Source organism: Eptatretus burgeri, chromosome 15 (genome assembly GCF_056783735.1).
Source record: "Eptatretus burgeri isolate ZD-2024b chromosome 15, Ebu_testis_v1, whole genome shotgun sequence".
NCBI lineage: Eukaryota > Metazoa > Chordata > Myxini > Myxiniformes > Myxinidae > Eptatretus > Eptatretus burgeri.
Window position 1 is genome coordinate 11,726,328 of NC_140975.1, and position 26,413 is coordinate 11,752,740.

General features: G+C 42.5%; 3 protein-coding genes across 7 annotated transcripts in view; 1 reads left to right on the forward strand and 2 right to left on the reverse strand.

Moving 5' to 3' along the window:
- LOC147011514 (interleukin-17C-like) overlaps positions 1-14,583 on the reverse strand; it is a 40,275-nt gene extending 25,692 nt beyond the window's left edge. For both annotated transcript variants that reach the window (XM_085858178.1, XM_085858179.1), the window contains exon 1: positions 14,445-14,583. In XM_085858178.1, the coding sequence (XP_085714304.1) occupies positions 14,445-14,447 (3 nt within the window). In that variant the 5' untranslated portion in view covers positions 14,448-14,583. The remainder of the gene's footprint in view (positions 1-14,444) is intronic.
- Positions 1-25,136, forward strand: LOC147011515 (junctophilin-1-like). Of its 3 annotated transcripts, XM_085858173.1 has the most exons (6): positions 2-1,455; positions 10,130-10,931; positions 11,068-11,186; positions 14,401-14,799; positions 16,544-17,040; positions 23,752-25,136. In XM_085858173.1, exons 1-6 carry the CDS (start codon positions 1,077-1,079, stop codon positions 23,830-23,832), a joined length of 2,277 nt encoding a protein of 758 aa, XP_085714299.1. In that variant the 5' UTR covers positions 2-1,076; the 3' UTR covers positions 23,833-25,136. The 3 variants fall into 3 exon arrangements, with proteins under 3 accessions (XP_085714298.1, XP_085714299.1, XP_085714300.1); XM_085858172.1 differs by lacking the exon at positions 23,752-25,136 and having other exon boundaries at positions 1-1,455; positions 16,544-19,569; XM_085858174.1 differs by lacking the exons at positions 2-1,455; positions 23,752-25,136 and adding an exon at positions 5,311-7,082 and having other exon boundaries at positions 16,544-19,570.
- The window catches only part of KLHDC4 (kelch domain containing 4), a 57,437-nt gene continuing 55,893 nt past the window's right edge, over positions 24,870-26,413 (reverse strand). For both annotated transcript variants that reach the window (XM_085858176.1, XM_085858175.1), the window contains exon 12: positions 24,870-26,413. In XM_085858176.1, the coding sequence (XP_085714302.1) occupies positions 26,247-26,413 (167 nt within the window). In that variant the 3' untranslated portion in view covers positions 24,870-26,246.

The window sequence follows — 26,413 nt, forward strand, 5'->3', positions numbered from 1 at the left end:
AGTTTGTCGAGGATTATCGGAGGAAGAAGAGGAAGAAGAATCTGTTTGGGGGGGGGTTTTTTGCTGCGCAGCGATCATGGTTCGAGGAAAAGGCTGCAAGGTTTGAAAGATCGCAAGGAGCGGACAAAATGGATCACGTTCCGAGGTGGGCGCGCACGTTCCCGTCACCCAGTGAGACGATCTAGTGTTCGTGGCGACGACGTTCGAAGAGAGACGTTTGCTTTGCAGCAGCAGCCAATGCTCTGCGGCAAGGAGCGGATTGGATTGTCCGGTTCGCTCCGACACCCGATCTGCTGCCGGCGACTTTGCAGGGAGTTGTGGTGGGAAAACAACGGTGAGGACGCGCGGGGGACCTCGAGGAACGAGCTCTCAAGGTGAGGGACCGCGAAAATAGGTGAGCATTGAGGTGAAGAAGACGAAGAGCGATTGAACCCGAGGAGGGAGGTAGGTGATGTGATGTGATGTGATGTGAAGGAGGACGGGCTAAAGGGCGTTGGGAGGAGTATGGAGGGGTCAAGGTAAGGTGGAGAGGATCAAAAGGAGGTGAGGTAAGAAGAGATGCAAGGTGTGAAGATGTCGAGAGTGAGGAAGAGACAAAATGATGATGTTTTCTGATGTAAGGGCGAGGTGATGAATCAATAAATAAAGAGTGGAGGGGGTTGTAGAGGTGTAGGTATTATGGGGGGGTAGGACGACTGTGGGGTGTGAGTGGCTAAGGAAAGTGGGGGTGGGGTGGGGGGGGGAGAAGTTGGAGAAAATAAATAAAAATTGTTTCAGGCATATTATTCAGCAGCACCCCCCCCCCCCACCCAATCTCCTGTGCCCCCCAAAAGGACTGATCCAGCACTGTGCGAAATCGTATCAAAGCTCAACCATTGCCCAAGACAAAGGGGTCAAAAGGTTGCAGAAAGCACCACTTACTAGTTGAAAGCGAGCACACACACACAGACCTTACCAAAGATATTTGTGCACACAAGAAGGGGGGAGGGGTGGTGTTCACAGAAACAAGAGAATGAAGTAGAATGCAAGTTTCCCAGAGGAAACCCCGTGGTTAATTGCAGCAATTCCATGCCTGCATGAACGGGGGACGGTTTGACTTTGACGATGGGGGAGTGTATTGCGGTGGCTGGGAAGATGGCAAAGCGCATGGCCGTGGAATTTGTACCGGTCCTCGTGGCCAAGGCGAGTTCGCGGGATCTTGGAGTCACGGCTTCGAGGTGCTGGGAGTCTACACGTGGCCCAGCGGTAACACCTTCGCAGGAGAATGGTCGCAGGGTCGGCGTCATGGCCTGGGCGCCGAGAACAAATCCCGCTGGTGTTACCGGGGAGAGTGGACCAACGGTCTCAAGGGTCGCTATGGAGCTCGACTTTGCCTGGCGAGCGGTGCGCGATACGAGGGTGCCTGGGCGCACGGTCTGCAGGATGGGCATGGGGTTGAGACCTACGGAGACGGAGGTGAGTGCATGGTCTATCTTTGTGCATTGTGATTGTGTCATGAACTGTTATTGCTCCAGGAGTCAACAGACCTCAATGTCTTCAATCCTTAATTCTGAGGTTCTGGGTTGTTTTCAGTTCCAGTTCCAGTTCCTGTGTAGTAACTAAATTTGTGGTGGTCTTGGCTGGTGGCTGGTAGTGGCCCTGGGAGGGCTGGAAGCTAATTAAGTCACGTTTGGTGGATCATCTCCTTCGGGGCTGCTTAAAATGCTTTGTTCTTGCAGTTTACACATTTGTACTCAAGGAGCTGCACATGGCAACTGATTCTTCATCCTTTATGCACAAAAGAGTTTAGAAATTCCATTTATGAGCAATAACGGCTGTTTGGTATCGACCTCACCACTGAGAGTCGATGGAGGTGTATTAAGGTTAAAGGAAAGAAGACGAGTGGCAAAGGGGAGAAGATTAGTGGCTTTTCATCACAATGCAGTACTTTAGCATCTCTTGGATGATCACAAGGTTGGACGACCGACCGTCGCGTTCTGGTGAAGATCATTCCTTGATAATTTAGAGCTTCTCCAGTATGAGTAAGCACATAAGACAAGGCAATCTAATGCCAAAGAAATCGCAACAAGAGAGTGCAATGGTGTCCAGCAATTCAGGTCTGTGCATCAGTGAGAAGTCAATTGAGCTGCAGATTGCTACTCCTCACTGGTTAACAGATATTTTATGTTTTTGGAAATAACTCGATTCAAAACTATTGTTCTGGTGTGCAAGAGGGAAGGTTAATGACAAAACAGCATGACAATTGAACACTGGTACAGTACTTTGCTTTCCTGAGAATAAGCTAAACTCGTATTATTTATTGTGTGGCGCATAAGGATGAGAAAAAAAGAACACTGTAAACATGTACTTAAAGTTGAAAGGCAGTGCAAGATATCTAGATATATTTTTACATGTATGCCAAGACTATAAACATTTAACGATGAACAATTTAGATTAAAGTAGATCTGTCACACACACACACACACACACACACACACACACACACACACACACACACACACACACACACACACACACACACACACACACACACACACACACACACACACACACACACAATTGCAATAGCCTCTCCAGTTCCCTTTGGGAACTGGGGACACTAAGGAGAACAATAAAAAAAAACAAGTCACTACAATAAGTGTGAATGTAACATTGGGGTCACAGCAACACAGGGCAAGAATGAGGCCAGGAACACCAAACAATGGATTTTATCTACCAATAGGTTATTTAAGAGATATGTTTGCTGCAGTGCAAAATTAGGTTCGGCTCGTGTTTCGAGCCTTTTAACCTTTTACCAGAACAAGAGGGGTGGATAATGGATTTTAACTAAGCTCCTTTGTTCACTGTTATCAACTTTTATTCACTCCATCAAATTGATGAAATCCATTGTTCTTTCGTCTGCCGTTGCAGACCGACACCAGCCTTCACAAAGACTAGTATTCTTTTGTGAGAACAAAACATCAAGCTATGACAAAAACAAACCAAAAGGGCACTCTTCGATATCACGACGTCACCAGATATGCCTCCGCCCACATTATTACATCATTATACATACAGTACTTGTACCAAGATTGATTTAAATCTCTGAACCCAGATTCAAAATCATAAATAATTCTGGCTGCCAGACCATGTGTCCAATGACGTCATAGGTGGAGAACATTTTGTTCCTCATGGATAGGAGATCATACCTGTGGAGTTTCAGAGAAGTAGATTTTTGAAGATTTTAATGTTAAAAACATGGCTGCCGAACCACGTGACTGATGATGTCATCAATTCCCCCCCTCACCTTCCCATACAATTTAGCCCGAGATGACCCTCAATTATTCATACTGATTGGATAAAGCATTAGATGTATGTAATTATGATGTCATAACGAAGTCACCTATGACATCAAAAAAATTTAAAAATCACATTTGTTTCCTGTGGGGAGTACTTGACATGAGCCAAGTTTCAATTTTTTTCCACTAGAAGACCGCTCCCTACGGGAGCTGTCAAGGGGGTCATGTTATTATATTTATGCCTATTTTACTTCAAGGGTTCCCAGGATAACCACCCAAAAAATGGTTGCGATCGGTTCAGCCGTTTTTGTGGTAGCTGGGAACAGACAGACAGACAAACGGTGAATTATATTAAGATGGAGTGATTTTGTTGATAGAGGTCAAAAGTTTTTCCTTTTTTAACAACCTGACTGCCACACCACATGACCTATGACATCAGAATTATCATTAAAATATTCTGCATGAGTAGTCACACCGATGGTGAAACTTTTGTGTCAATCGGACAAGCGGTTGCACAGAAAACAGAGCAAACTATAGGGGGGAGCACTCGGTAGAGTGCAAAACCTCTGCTGCCAATACTGCTTGGTCACTCAAGTGAACCTGATATCCTATTCATTCAATTTGACGTCAACAGTGCTCAGAGTTATAGTTTGCAACTTTCCCTTTTACTTTTAACTTTTACATACTCAATTCATTCGTCATAACTAGACTTCTTGAGACAGAAATTGATTTTACGTGGGTATATCCACCTGAAGTTCCAAAATCAGCCGCAATTATAATTTTGGCATGTTTTTTTTTGTTGGAAATCACCTATAACATGTAGAAATGCAAAAAAAAAAATCGAAATTTTGTTGAAAAAAAAGTTGCAAAAATTTTTTTTTCTCAAACAATTTTTTTGGGGGGGGTTGGAAATCACTTAAAACATGTAGAAATGCAAAAAAAAAAAAATCAAATATTTTTTCAAAATGGCCGCCATAGCAGCAATATTGGATTTTGGACCAAGTCCAAAATCTACTGGCATGATCCTTGGACCATACCTAATCCCCCCACCAAGTTTCGTCAAAATCCGTCGAAGAGTTTTTCCGTAATACTGTTCACAAACAAACAAACAAACAAACAAACAGAAAGGGGTGAAAACAGTAACTTCCATCCATCTTCGAAGATGGCGGAGGTTAATTAGCATGGACGGACGGACAACCCAAAAACATGTCTCCGGCGACTTCTTCAACGGAGGCATAACTAGAGCAGCACTCGTAGAACACATAGTCTCACCTCGCGAGGTCATTCTGAACAAAAATACCATCGTTAACTAAACACGCTACTATTATGGTCCACTGCTATTATGGCCCATATACCCACATCATCCGTGCACCCTATTATGTCACATACATTGCCATTATCAATAGCTTTATTGATTATTAGGATATTTAGCAACCACTTTTGTGCACATAAAGCCTAAATTGAGGAAATGAAGATGAACATGAAAAAAATTCAAACTATATTTCCCATTGCTCGTCGATCATATGTATGAAGTTTCGCATCAATCTGTTAAGCGGTTCTGGAAAAGAAGATTTTTTTTTTGTCATCATTTTCAATCCAATATGGCCACCAAGCCACATGACTGATTATTTCATAAATTTACTTCTTCACTCGTATTGGGTCGTACATCAAATACTGGTATATGGAGTTTCAAAATTTTTGGAAAAGGATTTTGATTCAACCAATTGTGGTTGGAATACTATTTCACCGATGACATCAATGTCATCACCGTATATACCCCATGGGAGTTGATGACATTCTAAGTTTCAATTTTTTTCGTTAAGTGGTTTTGGAAAAAAAAATGTCATTTTTTTCTTTAATCCAATATGGCTGCCAGACAATGCGACCAATTATATCAGAGTTATCAATAAAATGTTCTCCATGGGGCATCCCTCCCTATGCTTAAAGTTCTGCATCGATCGGATAAGCGGTTGCAGAGAAAAAAAAAATTCATGCAAAAACATATAGATGTGGACACACACACACACACACACACACACACACACACACACACACACACACACACACACACACACACACACACACACACACACACACACACACACAATCTGATGAAAATGAAATTCTCATCGGATCTGAAGAGGAGTCAAGAGGACTTTGTCAGGGAAGGGTGACTCAATTGTGATATTTTAAGGTTTGATTTGCCTGAAATGTAAAACGTGTTCAAAAACGCATTTGGTATGAACCTCCAAGCCAACAAGGTTGTTCCAGCATGACAGTGCAAGCTTGCAGACTGGCGAATGGAAAGCAGCATCCTTGAGGATTAAGCGCCGTCGTATTATCATTTAATGACTTCTATCCACACAAGCCAGTGCCAAGCTGTGCTTCATGTCATTACTGCCAAAGTATAAGGTGGCATATTAGCTGCTGGCTTTTCACCAAGCAACCAGCAGCATCTCTGGGGTAGTGGACCCAGTCTGGCATCGGATAGTATCAACCAACTGACACCATTAAAAGGAAGAGGTGGCCGAGACGATGGGTTGCCAGATGGAGAGGTGCAAGACAGGTGGGATTTTTCAAAAAGAGCAAGAATCAAACCAAGGTGAAGTCCCCTGGGATAGGAGCGAGCTGTCAGCACTGCCAAACCAATTGAACTGTACTCTATCTCCCCTTCTGGAGCATCGTTGGAGGCAATAATTGACAACATTATAGGGTTTACGGCCATGAATGACGTGTTTGGGGTCGTGCCGCATATTTGTGTTCAAACAATCCTTAATTTTTCTCCTTTGCGGTAAATTTTGGAAATGGTGAGGAAATAAAAAAAAAACAGAAAAGGCAAACGATGGAATGCCACCTCTTTATTAGAAATTATAACTATCATTGATCATCATCCAACCAATCAGATACAGAGAGCTCGACTCTGCGTAGTAGTAGTAGTGGTATCTAATAATGGCTTTCAGGAATTTTCAGGCTTAAGATTTCAGCAATATTTTTTTTTATTGCTGCTGTTGTTACCTGCAACATGTCAAATATCTACAAGAGCTCCGCATTGCTGTTATTGGGGGGTGGGGGGAGGGGGGGTCGATTTTTGAAATGTGCACCCATTGGTTGGACAGATGCCGGACCACACCCACATTGCACGCTTGACTCCACCTACCATGGCACCCAGATGAAATGATATGGCCGCCATCTAGGTTTTCTGGTGGGCTGAACACATTCGGCCTGGAGGCCTCTGCCAATTACACTCTGTCTGGGTTTGTTGTGCCAGATTTCCATTGGCTTTGTTTGGGTCGAGTGTTAATCATGATGAGGGACCCTGAAAAATGTAATCATCTATCTATAATTCCAGCAATGTGTGTGTGTGTGTGTGTGTGTGTGTGTGTGTGTGTGTGTGTGTGTGTGTGTGTGTGTGTGTGTGTGCGTGTGTGTGTGTGTGTGTGTGTGTGTGTGTGTGTGTGTGTGTGTGTGTGTGTGTGTGTGTGTGTGTGTGAGTGAGTGAGACCGCTGTTTCTCGACAACCACTGGTCCGATCTCATTGAAACTTGCCAGCTATATTGCTGGGGCCCTGAGGATGTGCCTTTTCAAGGTTTGATATTAATCCGACAAGCCCTTCCCAAGTTATGGCCATTTATTTACCAACCAATGACATGACACGTTGCTGCGTCCATTTATTTACCAAACAATGACATGACACATTGCTGCGTAGGCGTGGCTGCATAGGCTGGTGCGCAGCCGGCCGACGATGACATCACGGGCCGTGCCGGTTACATGGCAGCGAATTTCATGGCAAGCAAAGACAGGGAGGTAAACTTGATTTTAATTTGGATTTTAATAATTCCAGGTGTGTGTGTGTGTGTGTGTGTGTGTGTGTGTGTGTGTGTGTGTGTGTGTGTGTGTGTGTGTGTGTGTGTGTGTGTGTGTGTGTGTGTGTGTGTGTGTGTGTGTGTGTGTGTGTGTGTGAGACCACTGTTTCACCGCTGTTTCTTGATGACCACTGGTCCGATCTAATTGAAACTTGCCAGGTATATTGCTGGGGACCTGAGGATGTGCCTTTTCAAGGTCTGATATTAATCGGACAAGTGCTTCCCAAGTTATGGCCATTTATTTACCAACCAATGACATGACACGTGGCTGTGTAGGCCGGTGCGCGGCCGGCCAACGATGACATCACGGGCCGTGCCGTGCCGGTTACATGGCAGCGAATGTCATGGCAAGCAAAGACAGGGAGGTAAACTTGATTTTAATTTGGATTTTAATTAACTCTGTGTGTGGAAGTGTGGTTGTCGTGAGAACGTGAGAGCAAAGGAACGGCCTGTATGGTTGTCGTTTCTGGCTCGCGGTTTGAAAGTTGTTTTTTTTGCACCTACGGGCACGCACCTACGGCACGCACTAGTATGTCAAATAATAGTAAGGTTTAATCAAGCCCATCAGAACACACCGTAATCAAGCGTTACTTACCCATTGCGTTATGTAAATTACTAAAAAAAAACAGCGTTACATAGTTTTTGAATGGCCCCATGTTGGGTTAAAATAATCCGTGACCATGTGATGAATTGACTCGTTCTGATATAACCGTGGGAGAGGGTGACATGGATGAGAGGTATGGAGTTAATCTTTTAATAGCGCAGTAAATGTGCGTTTCCCAATCGGCCAGTTACCGGATTTTGTCGCAGGTTGTGACCACGATGTGATCATTCTTGTTTTATGAAGAATGCAAGTCTGAAAAGGGTATGTGAAACCAAAAAGGAAACAGTCTCATTGGACATGTAGCTGCTTAGCCAAGCACTTCTTAAAACATGTAACCAAACAAAAAGGTCAGAAATATGTAAGACGAACAGAGGGAAGAGCAGCGAGCTGGCAATACAGTCTATACCCAAGAGGTACGCAAACTTGCCTCTGAGCTGTCTCGCCTGTGTTTGAATCACGGCCTGGCTAGAAACTGTCATCCTGGTGTTTCGCAGGCAGGACGAATCGTCAAGTTGTGTGCCGACCCTCAAATGGAAGTTGAACTGGGTGTCCCGTCTGCCAGTGTTCGTTGGTGGACATCCCATTGTGTCCTTCATGAAGATGACATGCTTGATTGTTCTATTGAATAATCTGAAGAGGTTTGCTCTTCTGAATAATCCTTGTGTAGGTCTTTTTGGGTTGCTTTATGCAGCTTCTTCGACTAGAGGAGTGTGGGAGGGGTCAATTGTTTATATAATCCTAGCCAGCTGTGTTTAGTTGATTAGGTGAGAGCTGATTGGCTATTCCCTCCATTCACAGGTGAGAGATGTGGGTGGGTGAGTCACCCCTGACCTTTGTTCAAGTCGATCGATCTACACTTCTGTTCAGTATTCAGTGACAGTGTGAATATTGTAGAGTGCTCGCCAAGTGGCTTTAGCACTCCGGGAAGCACTCCAACGAAACGGTTGATAAGGAATGGCTGGCTTGGCAAGCCGTTATAATATTAAACACCTCCCGGAGACGCCCAAACAATGTACGAATTGGGCAAACAAACACTTATTTTAGCAGTCGGAGCTGTTGCTAAGTTCAATGCTGGAGCTTAAATTTTGTAATTCAGCATAGTTTAAGAGATTCTCGAGATTATGGCAAGTGCGGAAATGAAATAAAGCCATGAACGCTGGTGTCTCTGGGTGTTTATAAGCATTGCAATGTACCCAGTGATTCGTAGCTATGATGAGAAGGCAATCAATAATATGAATGAGGAAAGTGGAAAAATAAATAAATAAAAACTTTGTCGTGAAGAAATTGTTGCGGCCTGTTCCAAGTCCAGGCATGGTTGAGCAGGCCAAAAAACATGGCGGCTTCAGACCCCAGCGAGGTAATCCAAGAAACGCCTTAAGACTCCATATAGAGCGAGGTGGCTGAGGATGCGCCTGATAAAGGATATAATTAAATAAGGCCGTTAATCATCTTCAAAAGGGGGTTTTGGTTCACCCAAACACCCAATTTTCACGAATGCACTTCCTTGGAATACCCTTAGTACACATACAAAGTTTCAGGCTGCTAGGTTTCATGGTTTTGGAGTTACAGAGGACACACACACACACACACACACACACACACACACACACACACACACACACACACACACACACACACACACACACACACAAATTGTTTAGTATAGATATATAACAAATACTGAAACTTTTGGTGTGGCATGTAGACCGTCCAACTTTTCCAGAACAACACAACATGGGACTGGTTGATAAATATGCTTTAACATCGAAATTGTGATTAAACCAGGAAAAGACATGATGTTGAATCAACTCAAATCAACTGCAATTGAAAGTAGTCATTGTGCAATCACAAAGGTGCCATCTTTAAATGGTCCAATCATTTCAAATTTAAGTACAGACTTCAATCCAATATTTTTCTTTCTTTCTTTCTTCCAGGGGGTTGGGAGAGGGAAGTCAATCTTACAGACCAAGTGCTCAGATCATTGAAATGTCAAACACACCAACCCGATATCCTCAACTGTTTGTTACATCTTTTGGTGTATGTACTTAAAACTGAAATAACTGCATGATGACTTGAGGTTTTAAGCCTGAAGTTGGCTTAACGGTTAGGTGGCTGGCTTCGTTCCGTTGAAATAACACCAGGTGGGTTGACTCAGCCTGTCATCATTCCGAAGTCGGCAAAATGAGCACCAGCTTACTGGTAACAGGGTCACCGCATCAGCAGCACAACTGTGCTTCAAGAAAATGATACAACTTGCAGCCACAGGCTGCAATACAAAACAACAATTGCGGTTTTGGGATCCATGACCATAAATTTTTTTTTTTCATGGATATCAGTCCAATTGTAGTCTGTGTTCCACATGCGCTTTGTTGTATGAACCACAGGCATGTACAAGGGCCAATGGTGGGAGGGCGTGAGGCATGGACACGGTGTTCGTGAGAGTGCACCATATTCTAGAGCTTCATCCATCCTTCCTCCACACCACTCGTCTCTCAGCTCACTCCGGCAACCACTTGCTAATGGGGTTCCACCAGCTCGTCCTGACCGCTCACCACCCGATGTACCACGGCCCCGTAAGGCAGGTTTCGTCCTAAGCCTACGACCTTGTGATGGCAGTGATCGCAGGAATGGTGGTGGGAGCGGAGCACTCTTGTTTCGCCGATCATCACTCCTCGGTGGCCTTCGACCTCGCCGTTCGAGCTCAAAGGGTTCCCTTGTTGGACCAGAATTTGGAGCTGGCTGCAAGGGAAATTCAGGTGGAAGCTCTGCTGACAGTGAGCCCCCATCTGGACAAATGATTGGAGAAAGTGGTACAACTGTTGAAGAGAGAGGTTCCAGAGATTCGAGTGGAGTGCAGCCAATGGCTGGTGCTATAGAACGCTACTCCGGTGAATGGCATGGTGATCGACGAAGCGGCTGTGGTGTTTGTGAGCGCTCTGATGGTCTTGCTTACGAGGGAGAGTGGCTCGACGATGCATCGCATGGCTATGGGCGGATGCATTTTCCCGATGGAAGGCGACAAGAAGGGAAATTTCGTGATGGAGTATTAATAGGAGGCGGGACTAGACGACGATTGCTACCTCAGTGGGGTGGAGGAAGAGTTCGAGAGAAGGTGGCCAGAGCGGTGGCAGAGGCCCACCGGGCAGCGGCAGTAGCGAGGGCAAAGGTCGAGGTTGTTGAGAGCAGGTAAGACGGAGCTTTGTGTTTGGAAGAAGAGAGAGGAAGGAGGTTTGTGTGCCTACATTCTAATTTTGGAATGACTGATACAGAAAGTTTTACTCTGGTTCTTTTTTTGTACCCTCATACAAGCTGCTTGTTACAGGGCAGCATATGCACGGAGTAAGGGGGAGACTGCAGAGAAGGTGGCGCAGGCTGCTTGGGCAGCATCGCATGCATCGAGGCAACTGGCACGAAAACTCTCTCCGAGCTTTCATCAGCCAGGTGAGCAGCATTTGAATGGGATGAGCCCTAAAACCAAGATGAACTATTATTCACAACTGCTGAGCAATTCAAATAGAGATTCCTCTCGAAAGAAGACATTCCTCTAACTTTATTCAACCTCCTGTTCCTTCTGTCGTTCATGCCTGCATAATGTGTACTGTTGGCTTCTTCCTCCGTATCTTGATCTTCTTTCGTATGCAGCACATGGTGATGGGTAGCATCATTTGCTGGGGGCGTAGCTGTGCTGCTGATACAGTGCCCCCTTTAGGTTAGAGTAAAAATTTGGCCACGGTTCATTAAGAGCTCACCTACACTTTGCAAAGGAGGGATCTTTTAATGTCCAACAACTGCCGGCAGACAGGACGCCCAGTTTAACGTGCGTCTGAGGGACGGTTCACACACACTGATGCTTTGCCCTGCCTGTGAAACACCAGGGTGAGACTTTATAGCTGAGTTGATTCAAACCCAGACGAGACAGCTCAGCAACGTGTGTGCATACCTCTGGGTTATCCAACCAGCCCATATGCTGTGCCTGTCACCAGTGTGATGTTATGTTCATTGTGCTCTTGGGTTGGTATGCAGTACATCCCAAGAGGGAGTGATTGGCCCAAAAAACTGAACTCCCTAATTCCCTGTACAACTGCTTTCATCATCTGCACACAAAGTTTGTAATATTCCGCAGTACATGTTTGATGTTCACAAATCATTTGGATATCTGTCAGGAGGGCTGTTTAAAAGCAAAGTTAATGTGAAATCCACCTTCTGTTCCGAAAAATAATTCCATGAATCGATGTATAATGGAGGGAAAGTATGTTGTATGTGTAATCTACTCCTCTGAGAGGATTTGTCTGAGGAAGCTGAAACTTTTAGCGATTAATGAGAGCACCCTGAAGATGTGCATGTGACAGTTTTGTTTGGGTTCCATCAAGTTTTGAAAAAAAATTAATTTTGGCGTCCATCTTGACATTTTCTTCATTTGAAGGGAGGGTGGCTGCAATTGGAATTATCAAAGCTACATAACCACCATGTATTATATATGCAAATAAGCAGTACACATATTTATGCGTCGTATACATAACCTGGGTTTTTATTTTTATTTTCAGGAACGATTGAGGCAACGGTCTGTTGCCTATACACCGCTCAAATAAAGGGATGTGTCAGAAGAACATGTTGCACACTTGGAACAAGATTGCCCATGGGCTCGGTACTCTGATCGTGTCATTAATGAGCCGGCTGGGGTTTTTTTTTTTTTAAACCAACAATCTAACAGTGACATGGTAATTAACCTGAGACAGTTCAGCTTTCACTGTCATGGACCACTGCCCTCACATTTTAACCCACATCCTCCAATATACCGGTGCACTGTTCTCACCACTCAGCCACTTCCATACTCATGTAGGTACAACTTCGTAAACTATATTTAACCATTGTCGGTATGGACTTCAGCCAAACAACATTCTTTCACAGTCAGAATGAGATTTTTGATCATTTGAAAAAAAAATTGGCACCATTTATCATCCCAGAGCACCTGCTAACTTCTCAAAAATGTTGAGGAAGTTCGAACGACGAAGAATGTTTGACCATCGTGGACATCCCAAAGGTGTTCCACTATGTATATCTGGTGTGTGAAAGCGTTTCATTCCCATTCATTTTGGGAAAAAAATCCTAATTGGGTAAATGTGCAATGCCATTTTGGAAAATGCATCGTTCATGACGGCATGCAAATAGCACAATGGCAGGATCTAAATACGTCCGAGTGAAGTACACCGATATTCACCGTTTTGTGTCATAACGTCCTCTGATATGACATGCAATGATGCCATTTATACCGTCGGTCAAACTTCTAACGCACCAGTCATGTTCTGCCAGGAAGTAGTATTCGCCAAGACACATGGTGAGAACTGTTAGAGACGGCAAGTCAAGGGTCGAGACACTAGACCCGTCAGAACGGTTTGCAACCATACCTCTCTGCACCATTTTTTGATGATTTTATCAAAATCATCATTTACCCTCTATCACAATACTTATTGGGTTTAGCCACTTTGCTAATACCTGGTGCATGGTGTGCCGATGAACGACTCACTGAAACCCAGTGTGTCAGGCCACAGTTGTTCGAGTGCAGGTAATGCAATACGCCGACGTTACCTCTTGTGCATTTATTGTGTGTGGCCAATGATTCATGCTCAAAATGATATTCCGCAGCGATATTCAGTTGCTTTTGCGGCAAATCTTCGATGCATAGAGAGGAGTAGTTACAGGTATGCACCCTGTGCCATTGTATGCATCTTGGCAATTTTTAATGGGATAAAATTAGTTAACTCCCTATAAGACAATGATGTAAGTAGTATGGAAGCATTTTTAATTGGAAACCTTTTGTTTGTGCACATGGTGTATGAATGTTTGTATGTGTATGTGCTGTATAAGCATTTCGCTGCTGTTGCACTGGCCGAAGGGCTGTTTGACAGTTTACAAGTTGATTAGCTATTGACATGTGACTAATCTGGCACAGTGCATTTTCATTTAATAGATGGAATAAGGTGGGGAAGGAGGTGCTGTAGTGGAGGGTGGGGGGGGGGCAGGAGGGCTCGACCTCATCAAAACATTGGATCTCATCAAAACATTGGATCTCATCATATGATCATTGCAGTCATGTGATGCTTCTTCCCCTTTGGGAGGATACTTAACACCGGGCACACGATGCCTGCACAGTCCTGAATGAAGACTGGCACTCAGTGGTTCCAAATGTCAGACCTGAGCCTTGCCTATCGGGTGGGGATAATTATTGGTGATGCTTTCATTTTTGAATATGGATCTTTCCAACTATGATGGGGGGTTTTTTGGGAGGAGGGGGGAAAATATTACGCCTTTTATTTTTGGTTTTATTTTGAGCTCACAGAAGCAAGTCTCAAATGGTATCCAGCAGCACTCGTTACCTGTTACCATGGAAACGTCTACTAATGAGACATGCTGCAAGATAACCTGCTCTCTGTCCTCCCTTGCCTTTAACGAACATCATCACAATCCTCGTTAAACTTCCCTCTTCCCATCCTGAATTTTCCTCCCTCGGATATTCCCCACCTTTCATTCTCCTTCCTTCGTACGCAGTTAAATCATAGTTTCCCAAGATTTGCACATGGTTATGCATTATTGTGTTCCCCAATTGAAATGCAATTACATAATCGTATGAGAGACGTTGTTTTTTCTCCATCTACAGGGGTGATCTACCAGAATCAAAAGCGTACTGCGGAAAAACCATACCATTATATGCCACGCACAGAGTCCCCAGGGTTACAGGGTTCAGATCGTGAAAAGCAATCGCCAACTCTCGACGATACAGCCTGCAGTCCTTCCGAGACCATGACTCCAGCCGTGCCCTCGTCATGGCAACAAGAGGAAGAGGCCCAACCTGTAGGCATACAAACGGACAGATGCAAGGGATCAAGAAAAGGTGGCAGGGAGAGCAAACGACGACCACAGAATGGCTCGCTCGTGGCTATGGGCGATACGAGAGAGGGGGGTGCGGGCAGTGAGGGCCGGCTGAAAGGAATCAAACATGGAGGCGCCAGAGCGAGTCGGGGGGCTTCCGAAGGTCGTGGATGCACAACTGGAAGAGGTGAGGAACTGGTATGGCAAATTGCTAATTTTCAATATAGGTATTGTAATTATATGTATATATCAGTTCTATAAGATAAAGGAATAAATCCAAATTTGGGTTAGCTTGTACGGTACTTGCACCTGACTTCATGTATGGCAATGCCATGAAAAATTACAATGGTATCTTCATTCATTCATAACATGTAGCTTACTCAAAAGGGGAAAAGTGCATACTGTGGGAGGGGGACTTTGAAGAAATCAGTCAATAATCAGAAACTTGATTTTAATCCTCAATTAGTTTCGGCATCATATTTCAGCAGTTTGTGTCCCACGTCTCAAAAAGTTGCAGCATCCACAAGCGCGTTGCTGTCGTCAGCCTGGAATCTTTGATCATTGTGACGTTTTGCAGAAAAAGGCCAATTACTTTGTTGCCTTCATTTTTTTTAATGAAATATAACCTGAACATTGCATATCACTTCATAATTAAATTATTCAAAAGCATTGTCTGAGAGTTATTGGGCCAAATATTATTACATGGGTACACATATGGGGAAAAAAGTGATTAATTTAATTGTTTTAACGAATCAATGCTGGGTGCTTGGCACGGCAGGCTAAAATTAGGTGTGCGCACTCGCTGTCGAGCCTGGGTTCGAATCTTGACCCGGCTATAAACGTATTTGCAAGCAAGGCAAAGGATCAATGTGTGTGCCATCCGTCAGATGCATATGAAGCAGTGTCCCATCTGCTGACATTAATTGCTGGACGATAAAGATCCTTCGGTGTCCTTTGTGAGGAGTAGGCGAGTTATTGCCGGAAACTTGAACAAATTCTACAGAGGGGACTGCATCAGGAGCACACCCACCCCCTCCTTCCCCCCTCCAACAATGATGAAAAGCAGCAGCCACATGCTGCACATAAAATATTGATGACGATTATGATCAGAGCTGTCGTATATTAAAATAAAATAAAATTAGCATAACGAGGAAACTCAAATATAAATAATGTACAAGGAAGCTTCTTATTATTTTGTATGCAGCACATGGATGTGGGTAGAAGCATCATTTGTCGGTGTGCAGCAGCTGATGCAGTGAGAGCAGGAATTTGTAATTTATCTCGGGTGCCAAAGATAACTCGCCTACTTTTGGTAAAGGACACCATAGGATTTTTAACGTCCACCAACTAATGCTGGTAGGCGGAATGCTCAGTTTAACGTCCATCTGATTAAAGTTGGGTTGAGATTCGAACCCAGGCTAGACAGCTCAGAGGTGAGTGTGCTTACCTCGAGACTATACTGCCAGCCAAAGGAACTTTGGGAAGCCCATTTACCCATCCTGCCTGCCCTTTATCCACATTCCCACCTACTGTGGATATTGTAACAGCTGACCTTAAACAGAGGATTTTTATTTTAAAAGTGTGGGATCTGGAAGGTTCCCTTTAAGAAAGACTGCATGTTCTGAGACGCAGCACCTCCTTGATGGAAATGAATCTCAATGCTTTTTTTTTTCCTTGGGTCTGAAACTACCAAATACCCCCCTCCCCACTCCCACTTTACCCACCCTCACCCCATCTCCTACCCGCTCCCAAGTCAATGGAAAGCTTGCTTCCAAACCAGAATACATTTTATCATTTATTTGCTGTGGCCCTTACTTGTGAGAATTCATTGCCAAATCAATAGGGGTAAGCCTGTGAAATTTCAAAGACCAAATAAATTGTCCAAAGATATTCCATTCCAAACAACCTTTTGCCTGACATCCTTCCAACAGAGCGGAGTGGGTGCAGTAGCAAGGCGAGTGGCAGGCCTTCTTCCGGCGAACTGGGACGCAAGCGCACTTCATCTGCAGCACCAGGAAGCACAAGGTTGGAGCAAGCCAAAGAGGTCCAGGTTCCAGGTCTTGGCGAGCTGCTAAGCAGAAAAACCTGTCGCCATCAAAAAGCCTCTTGTTCCGACGATGAGAGCTTCATTACAACGCCATCCACTCCCGTGCATTCATTTGCAGCACAAGAAGGAAGAGCTGTAGAGAAAATAACAGTCCCAGACAAGACAACTTTGAATAAAGTCACTGCCTTAGACAAAACTGCGCCCACAAACCTATTGGGTTCAAGATCGCCCAGTGAGGTTGTGCGGTGCCGACGCAGCACGAGGGATGCAAGACCCTGCTCACGACGAAAGCTTCTCAGAAGGGGCTGCCCTGGCGGCTGCGGAAAAGAGATGTCAGACGGCTCGGAGGTTTCGAGTTATGGCGAGGAGGGCAAGAGCACGGTGAGTGAGGAAAGGCATTGGCATATATGTCAGGATTACGACTCCATTTATTTGAGTGAGCCGAAAGCAGAACGGTTAAGTAACACAGTTGTGAATAACAAGGCCGTGAAGTAGACCATTGCTTATTGAAGTTTCTCCCAAAAACGATCTGTCAAATGTGGTGGTCCTCCCAATGTCTTGAATGCACGATGATCCAGCAAATAGGGCATGCTCTACCCCCCCCCCCCAAACCTCTCACCCTAACCATCCTAAACTTTGTTCAAATCTTGGCAGCGACTCTTATTGTGCCATAATAAGGATGCAGGGGAAAAAAGAAGGAACTGTGAGGTGCACCAGTTTTTTTTTTAAGTTTTTGTTCAACAAATAAAACTATTCCATACTTATTTTTATGAAGAAGAGACTCGCCAACACCAACACGGCCAGAACACATCCAAAGTAATAACTACAAGGGCCCTCGGTAGAGCGCATGCCTCCACCCTGTAATGCCTGAACCACGAGAACGTATCAGGCCAAACACATATTTGAAATATCATGCCATACAATACTATATCCTTTCTGGCCCTATCTCTCAATTGTGAAGAATCACTTTAAAATTTAAATAATTATCGTATCCAGATCCGGATCTGGATCTTCACAAAAATTGAATCAATTCTTCCGTGTAACACACCTAACTTGTCCACCAAGTTTCGTCCAAATCCGTCCACAACTTTTTGAGATATCGTGCTATACATCATTTTTAACACTATCTCTCAATGGTGAGGAATCACTTAAAAAATTCTAATAGCCGGATCCGGGTCCGGATCTTCACCAAAAATTGAATCAATTCTTGCTTGTCACACACCAGTGTCCACAAAGTTTCATCCGGATCCGTCCACAACTTTTTGAGGTATCCTGTACACAGACAGACAGACAAACAAACAGACAGAAAGGGGTTAAACAATAACCACCTTCACCTTCAGTGGCGGAGGTAATAATAACTAGAGAGTTCATAAAATATGATACTTTGTACAGTGTTCAAGCATATGTAGTTGGGCCTTGCTGTTCGCGGGGGTTACGTTGTTGAAAATCTCCTGAACTGCAAATCCGCAAACTTGGGGGGTAATGGGGAAAATAGAGTTGGGGACTTCAGCTTTAAAATTTATCCAAGCTTTCCCCTTTAACATGTTTGTGCATTTTTTTCCTTTTTTTTCCATGAATAAAAATTATTAAAAACATAAAACAAAGCATTATTATTTTGTATGCACCTTGAGGCTGCTGGTTGCATCATTGCTGGGAGTGCAGCTGTGCCAATGATGCAGTGCCCCCTGTTACCAGTAAGCTGGTACTCATTTTGCTGACCTCGGAAGGACGACAGGCTGAGTCAACCCACCTGGTGTTATTTCATGACATGACAGGCCCTACGATCTTAAGCCCTTAAGCCAGTCACCTTCACCGTTAAGCTCACACCATGCTGATTTTCCTGTATAAAGAACATAAAATAAAGTTTATTTTGTTGAGTTAAAATCATGAAACTTACATTCAATAACAAGAAAAAAAAGAAGAAAACCAGAGGGATGTAATTAAAAAAAACATCTAAACAAAATAGGAATGATACCACATGACAAAGCCACAATCCTCTTATGGATTACCATCACATCTTCTGACATTTCAATTTTGTTGTGGGATTGTGATGGAACAACGTCAAAAGATATCATGATAAGAAACTAGAAAAGGATTGTGGTGTCATATTGTGGCATCACTCTTCATTGTTGTTGTTATTCTTCTTCATTCTTCTTCATCCATCACAATCCCACAACAAAAATAAAATGTCAAAAGATGTAGTGATGTTAATCCATAAGAGAATTGTGGTGTCGTTTTGTGGCTTCGTAATGTGGTCATTCCTACCTTGTTTGGTTGTTTTTTGAGATTTCATCCCTCTGTTTTTACATTTTCTTTTATGTCTTTTTTTCTTGTTTCTGCGATTTTTTTTAAAGTAATAAAATGCTTAATGTCTTTTATATTTTGTTATTTTGGTGTGGTTTAAATCCATCAATTATTTGAATTTGGCTTATGGTACACTCTACCCCTACACACACAATCCTGGCTTTTGGTTCAGTCCACTGTGGACTATCACATTTGCGAAAAGATGCGATTATTGTTTAAAAAAAAATAAAAATATGCTTTTTATGTTTTTTATATTTTGTTATTTTGGTATGGATTAAATCCATCTTTGTTATTAAATTGTTTTAATACTTGTTTTCATTGGTTTGGATATGTATTGCTTTTGGAATGGTACTGTCCATCTTCCTCCCACAATCCTGGTCTGATTTGGTTGAGTCCACATTTACCTTCGATTTTTATTCTGAATAAAACCCATGAATGTTTGATATTTTTTTAATTTTGGGTTACATGCACTATCCCAGAGAGAAAGTCACTTCCTCGCATTACAATCACCATCAATGCTTCAGCAGTTATTGAGGTAGGTTTGGCTACAGTTTTACATTGTTTCAAGGGAAGAAGAAGAAGAAGAAGAAGAAGAAGAAGAAGAAGAAGAAGAAGAAGAAGAAGAAGAAGAAGAAGAAGAAGAAGAAGAAGAAGAAGAAGAAGAAGAAGAAGAAGAAGAAGAAGAAGAAGAAGAAGAAGAAGAAGAAGAAGAAGAAGAAGAAGAAGAAGAAGAAGAAGAAGAAGAAGAAGAAGAAGAAGAAGAAGAAGAAGAAGAAGAAGAAGAAGAAGAAGAAGAAGAAGAAGAAGAAGAAGAAGAAGAAGAAGAAGAAGAAGAAGAAGAAGAAGAAGAAGAAGAAGAAGAAGAAGAAGAAGAAGAAGAAGAAGAAGAAGAAGAAGAAGAAGAAGAAGAAGAAGAAGAAGAAGAAGAAGAAGAAGAAGAAGAAGAAGAAGAAGAAGAAGAAGAAGAAGAAGAAGAAGAAGAAGAAGAAGAAGAAGAAGAAGAAGAAGAAGAAGAAGAAGAAGAAGAAGAAGAAGAAGAAGAAGAAGAAGAAGAAGAAGAAGAAGAAGAAGAAGAAGAAGAAGAAGAAGAAGAAGAAGAAGAAGAAGAAGAAGAAGAAGAAGAAGAAGAAGAAGAAGAAGAAGAAGAAGAAGAAGAAGAAGAAGAAGAAGAAGAAGAAGAAGAAGAAGAAGAAGAAGAAGAAGAAGAAGAAGAAGAAGAAGAAGAAGAAGAAGAAGAAGAAGAAGAAGAAGAAGAAGAAGAAGAAGAAGAAGAAGAAGAAGAAGAAGAAGAAGAAGAAGAAGAAGAAGAAGAAGAAGAAGAAGAAGAAGAAGAAGAAGAAGAAGAAGAAGAAGAAGAAGAAGAAGAAGAAGAAGAAGAAGAAGAAGAAGAAGAAGAAGAAGAAGAAGAAGAAGAAGAAGAAGAAGAAGAAGAAGAAGAAGAAGAAGAAGAAGAAGAAGAAGAAGAAGAAGAAGAAGAAGAAGAAGAAGAAGAAGAAGAAGAAGAAGAAGAAGAAGAAGAAGAAGAAGAAGAAGAAGAAGAAGAAGAAGAAGAAGAAGAAGAAGAAGAAGAAGAAGAAGAAGAAGAAGAAGAAGAAGAAGAAGAAGAAGAAGAAGAAGAAGAAGAAGAAGAAGAAGAAGAAGAAGAAGAAGAAGAAGAAGAAGAAGAAGAAGAAGAAGAAGAAGAAGAAGAAGAAGAAGAAGAAGAAGAAGAAGAAGAAGAAGAAGAAGAAGAAGAAGAAGAAGAAGAAGAAGAAGAAGAAGAAGAAGAAGAAGAAGAAGAAGAAGAAGAAGAAGAAGAAGAAGAAGAAGAAGAAGAAGAAGAAGAAGAAGAAGAAGAAGAAGAAGAAGAAAAATTGGCATTTTCATGCTCTCTTGTTGTGGTACTTTAGCGATGTAGTTTGGAATCTTTTTAAGTCTTGGTAGTTCAGAAAACACTCAAATAAAAGGTATGGCATTTATATGCTCATGACTTCACTCTACAGTAGTTTATAAGCCTATCATTGTGTATACATTTGAATGGGCGGCCATTTTTTTCCCCCCCGTATCATCCCTCTACATGGAGTACTAAACTCCTTGTGGAGTGATGATGATGATGATGATGAAAATGGCTCCATGATAATGATGATAAACTTGATCCAACAATGCAATGGTGATGTTGATAATGATGACGATAAAGATGGGTTGATGAAAATGTTGATAAAGTTGGAAGATTTGAGGGGGTTATTGTGTCAACAGCCCATGTTAATTAGGTGAATAAATGTGGAAAATAGTTCACCAGCCCATGATTATTCGAGCACATTGACCGCAATCCGCAAACCTTTCCTCAATAAATTCATCGCGATAGAGTGAATCCACAAAGGATTAACCTCTGAAGAGCATCACCTTCCTGCACTTCAATTTCAATACAATAATGATTTTAATGACTGTTTAAAAGAAAATTAAAAATCCAGAAGTTTGGTGCTATTGAAGCAGTCTTCTACACCAACCACCATTATTGCACTGTAATAAGATGAGGTTGAGACACAATTTAGGAAATGGAGACTTGATTTAACACCATTGAATGCAGCATCAATCGGCATCATACGCACGATATTGACGACCCCTTCTTCACTTGATATGCACACTCCCACATGCTATTTATATACAGTGTATATATATATATATATATATATATATATATATATATATATATATATATATAATGGTATTTGGAAATACTAGTAAATGCCCGTACGTGCGTGGCCGTACGTGCAAAAAAAAAAAAAACCCCCAAAAAAACTTTCAAACCGCGAGCCAGAAACAACAACCACACAGGCCGTTCCTTCGCTCTCGTAAACGACGACTGGATTGGGGCATTGTGTTTTTCTATAAATGCGCATAAGAAATCGAGAAATTATTAGAATACAGTGTCATCACTATCTGGAAGTGGTGCGTGCCCGTACGGAATGTTCACATGCATTCCATGAATTATCGCTTGCATTTAAGTAACAACTGCTGTGATACTTCCACACACAGAGTTAATTAAAATCCAAATTAAAATTAAGTTTACCTCCCTGTCTTTGCTTGCCATGACATTCGCTGCCATTGACCATTGCCTCTCCTACGCCACGGTAACTAAGGCACCTTTCCCCATCGGAACCGGCACGGCCTGTGACGTCATCGTCGGCCGGCCGTGCACCGGCCTCCGCAGCCACGTCTACGCAGCAACGTGTCTTGTCATTGGTTTGGTAAATAAATGGCCGCAGCACCATGTCCTCTCATTGGTTTGGTAAATAAATGGCCGCAGCACCGTGTCCTGTCATTGGTTTGGTAAATAAATGGCCGCAGCACCGTGTCCTGTCATTGGTTTGGTAAATAAATGGCCATAACTTGGGAAACACTTGTCCGATTAGTATCAAACCTTGAAAAGGCACATACTCAGGTCCCCAGCAATATAGGTGGCAAATTTCAATTAGATCGGACCAGTGGTTGTCAAGAAACAGCGGTCACAGACACATACACACACACACACACACACACACACACACACACACACACACACACACACACACACACACACACACACACACACACACACACACACACACACTGCTGGAATTATAGATAGATGATGAAGGCTGATTTGTGTTCTTACAGTCTTCACATATATAATTAAATTTAAATAAAGATTTAAAGAGGTTTAAAGGCGTAAAAATATATTGATTCTGTGTTTTACCGCCGTTTTATCAAACACCTATTACATCACCCTATCTAACATGTTGCATTGGTTATGCATGCCTGTTGTATGTATCCATTATGGCATCCTTAAAAACACTGTTTCCTGTTTGGAATGATTTACAATTTTACTTGACTGCCAGGCAGGCAGACAGAGTAAAAAATATTATCTCGCTCCTCTCTGCACAAGTGCGATCGGAACAAATTTAGAGTCATTATGTGGTAAAATGGCAAACTTGGCTTTCTATTCATGTTATGATTCGTGTTTTAAATATAGCATTCGGTTTACCAAAGCTGTTCCTCGATCATAAACTGATAAGATAGACAGAGACATATGGACGGACGGACATAAACCAATTGCTTAACCCCGATTTTCGCTTCGCTTGCATGGGGTAATAATAATACAGCATGACACGAGTTCCCTTACAAAGAATTTCAACACAGGAGGCCATTAGGTCCATAAATTTTGCACAATGGTTGTCAACCTGTTTTTTTATCCATGATATTCCCCTTTTAAATGCTGAGTGACAAGCAAGAAAGCAGCATGAACCATTTTTACAGTCTATGCAATGACTCGAGCGAGGTTCGAACCTCCGACCTTCCAGATTAATCGCCCATTCTATATCCATTATGCCACTGAGTGTGGCTGCCGATGGGGGGAGAGGGGGGGGGAGTATATTCGCATAATGATATCTGATCAATCTGGGAGAAACTCTCTTGTAGTTTGAAAAGATAAAAAAAGTTTATTTCTTTGTCTTCCATCACGTTTGGAGCTGTATATGCGTGATGTACTCAAACCACCATCCCCCCTTTTCTTTCCTCAATTTATCACTGCACCCCTGCCCCTTATATGTATATATATATATATATATATATATATATATATATATATATATATATATATATATATATATATATATATATATATATATATATATATATACTCTATGTAGCAAGCAGTTCCTGTATGGATGATTTAAAGTTGTGACCATTTTGAAGGGTACACAAGGGTGAAATTGCTTATCAGTTGGTAAAACAAGAAAAAGCTGAAAGATGTGACTGCGTATGTTGCAGAAGGCAAGCGGTGTTCTACTTCTCCTGCTGCTCTTCTTCGGCCTTGGCGCGATTCTGCTCATCCTAAGGTTTCTTCACTGAATTGCCACCTTTGCCATGCATTCCACAAGGCAGGGCTGCCATGGCTCCTCTCCATCGCTCGTATTCTACAATCTTCAACATGCGATGGGCTCGCAGTGCCAGAACCAGCATTGTTCTTCAATGTTGCTGCAAACCTGGTCTAAAACAAAAACGTTTCAGGAATTTATTCCAAAGCTGGGCTTAACTGCAGGCTGTTCGCAGTGCTGTATCAAAAATAATAAAATATAGCTAGTTCAAAGCTTCACATCCTGGACTCACTAGTGAGTGTTTAACCAGCACAAGTAGATAATGAACCTATTTCTTCTTCCACAGAGCAATCATTTCCACTTGACAACACACCGGCCTTCGCTCGTCTCGTCCTCACCCTTCCACGAGCCACCATCCTGGATTTTCACGACACGGTCCATCTCCTGTCAGACATTTTGGAACGTTGCGACGGGCCTTACCACAGGAGCCTGTGAGAGCAACATTAAGGCACATGAACGGAAATAAACCAGGACTGCCTGCTTTTGAGGCTTTGCAAATTATTTTGATACAAACCTTGTGACGTCCCCCAAAATGAGCGATTTTTATTTCAATCACTTTAGTGTTTTGCGGTTTACGAGACGGTTATCGAGACAGTGACTTGGATGTATGTGTGCACAAACACACATCACGACTCCGTCACAATGGTTCAAATTATTTCTAGGATGGAATTTATTTTACCTAAGGCCCGTACACCTCGGTTGCTACGCATGCCGGTGACTGTTTGCCAAGGCTGACCTTAATGCAAAATGCCTTTTATTTAGTTGAAAACAAAGATTGAAATAAAAAAGGATAAAAAATTAGATATGCAATTGTATGTAGGCGCACGCTGCTGTTCGCTGTTGATAGTTTGCTTACTCCGACGTGGTGGAGATTGCAGATGTGTACAGTTGCAAATTGCTGGCACGTTTGTAGCATGCAAATGTGTTGGCCGAACCCCCCCCCCTCAATCCCCACCCTGCACGTGGAACAATTCAAAACAATCGTTTTCGTCTCAAACATGCACTCGGATGTACCTGACCAGTTCATCATTTAATTTCTCTCAAACCAACTTTGAAAGGTCTAAGTTTACATCACAATCAATGGATCACCTTCTGAGTTTGTGTGTTGCATCACAATGGAGGGCAATCTTCTTCTACAGAAAGATGACACCGTGATTTTGTTAAGCACAGCAATCCAGCATTCACCGCTTGAAGCGGGCGGTTCAAATTCCTCTCGGGATCAATCCCCAGCCTCAAGTGCAACATTTCTTTCCCCCTCAATCATTCTTACATGATGGGTGTGTTTTTTTATTTTTTATTTTAAAAGAACAGGTCCACCCTTACAATTGAAGAGGCCAAAAATAAATAAATCAACCGCTCAGATCCCGATAATTGTTTCCAAATTGTGGCTTATTTTAATAGGTTTATAAAGCTAAAGAGAATGCTCGAGAAACACCGGTTGGAAATGAACGAAAACTTTTAGCCAATGATAACCGAGCTGTCATGTCCAAATTAGTTTGAAATGATAATCAAATGAATGTGCGTCATTGGCGTGTCTTGCTTTTTTTGTGGCGGCAATTTGTAATGTTGGTGCAATAACTATTCGTTTGAATGCATACTATTTTCGTCAATAAATACCACATTACTGATTTGCTCCTTTATGCGTTGTCCATTTATTATCCCCGCCACCGACGATGGATGGAGGTTATGATTTCACCTGTTTGCGAGCAGGATATCTCAGTTGTGGATGAAACCTGGTGGACAGGTTGGGTGTGTGACTCAGATGAATCGATTCGATTTTGGTGAAGATCCGGATCCTGCACTATAATTTTTAAAGTGATTTTCACCATTGAAAGGGTGAAAAACGAAAAATAGCACGATATCTCAAAATGTTGTAGACAGTTTACAACAAAATTTAGTGCACGAGTTGAGTTGGTGATGAGATGAAGCTGATTAGATTTTGGTTCGGGTCCAGATCCAGATCTGGCCTATCAATGGGATACAAAACGTAAATTGTTCAGCCATGGTTCAGCCTACCTTGAGGTACGTGCTCGACCGGGTGCTATTCTAGTTTCAATGCTTTGCGAATGCAATGACCGTGTTATTTATTTATTTCAGCTTTTCCCCACAACCTATGACACCACAAGCAATTATGGTTTTAGACAATGGAAATAGTTTCTCAATGTAAAAATTTTATGATCTGCTATACACAATATACCATCTCACTGGGGTTTGCCATGGCAAGCATGAAAATGCTGGAAGGATCTATTTCAAAATGGGTTGGTAGGACCTGCCAAATATGTAATAACATTTCTTGCTGGTATTGCTGTTCCACCACCGGGATCCAAAGTGCAACTACAGAGCTGGTGGTACACACACAAACTCTAAAAACCAAAGTCTGACTCATCTTCAATGGTCATCATCTTCTTTCTCATCATCATCCTCCTCATCCTCATCATCATCCTCATCAGCTTCTTCATTCTTTTCTTTTTGGCCACCTGCAGCACCCTGGCATTCCTCTTCACTCTCTCCTTCCTCACTTTCAGAAGACTCCTCCTCCAACCACTGCGACTCTT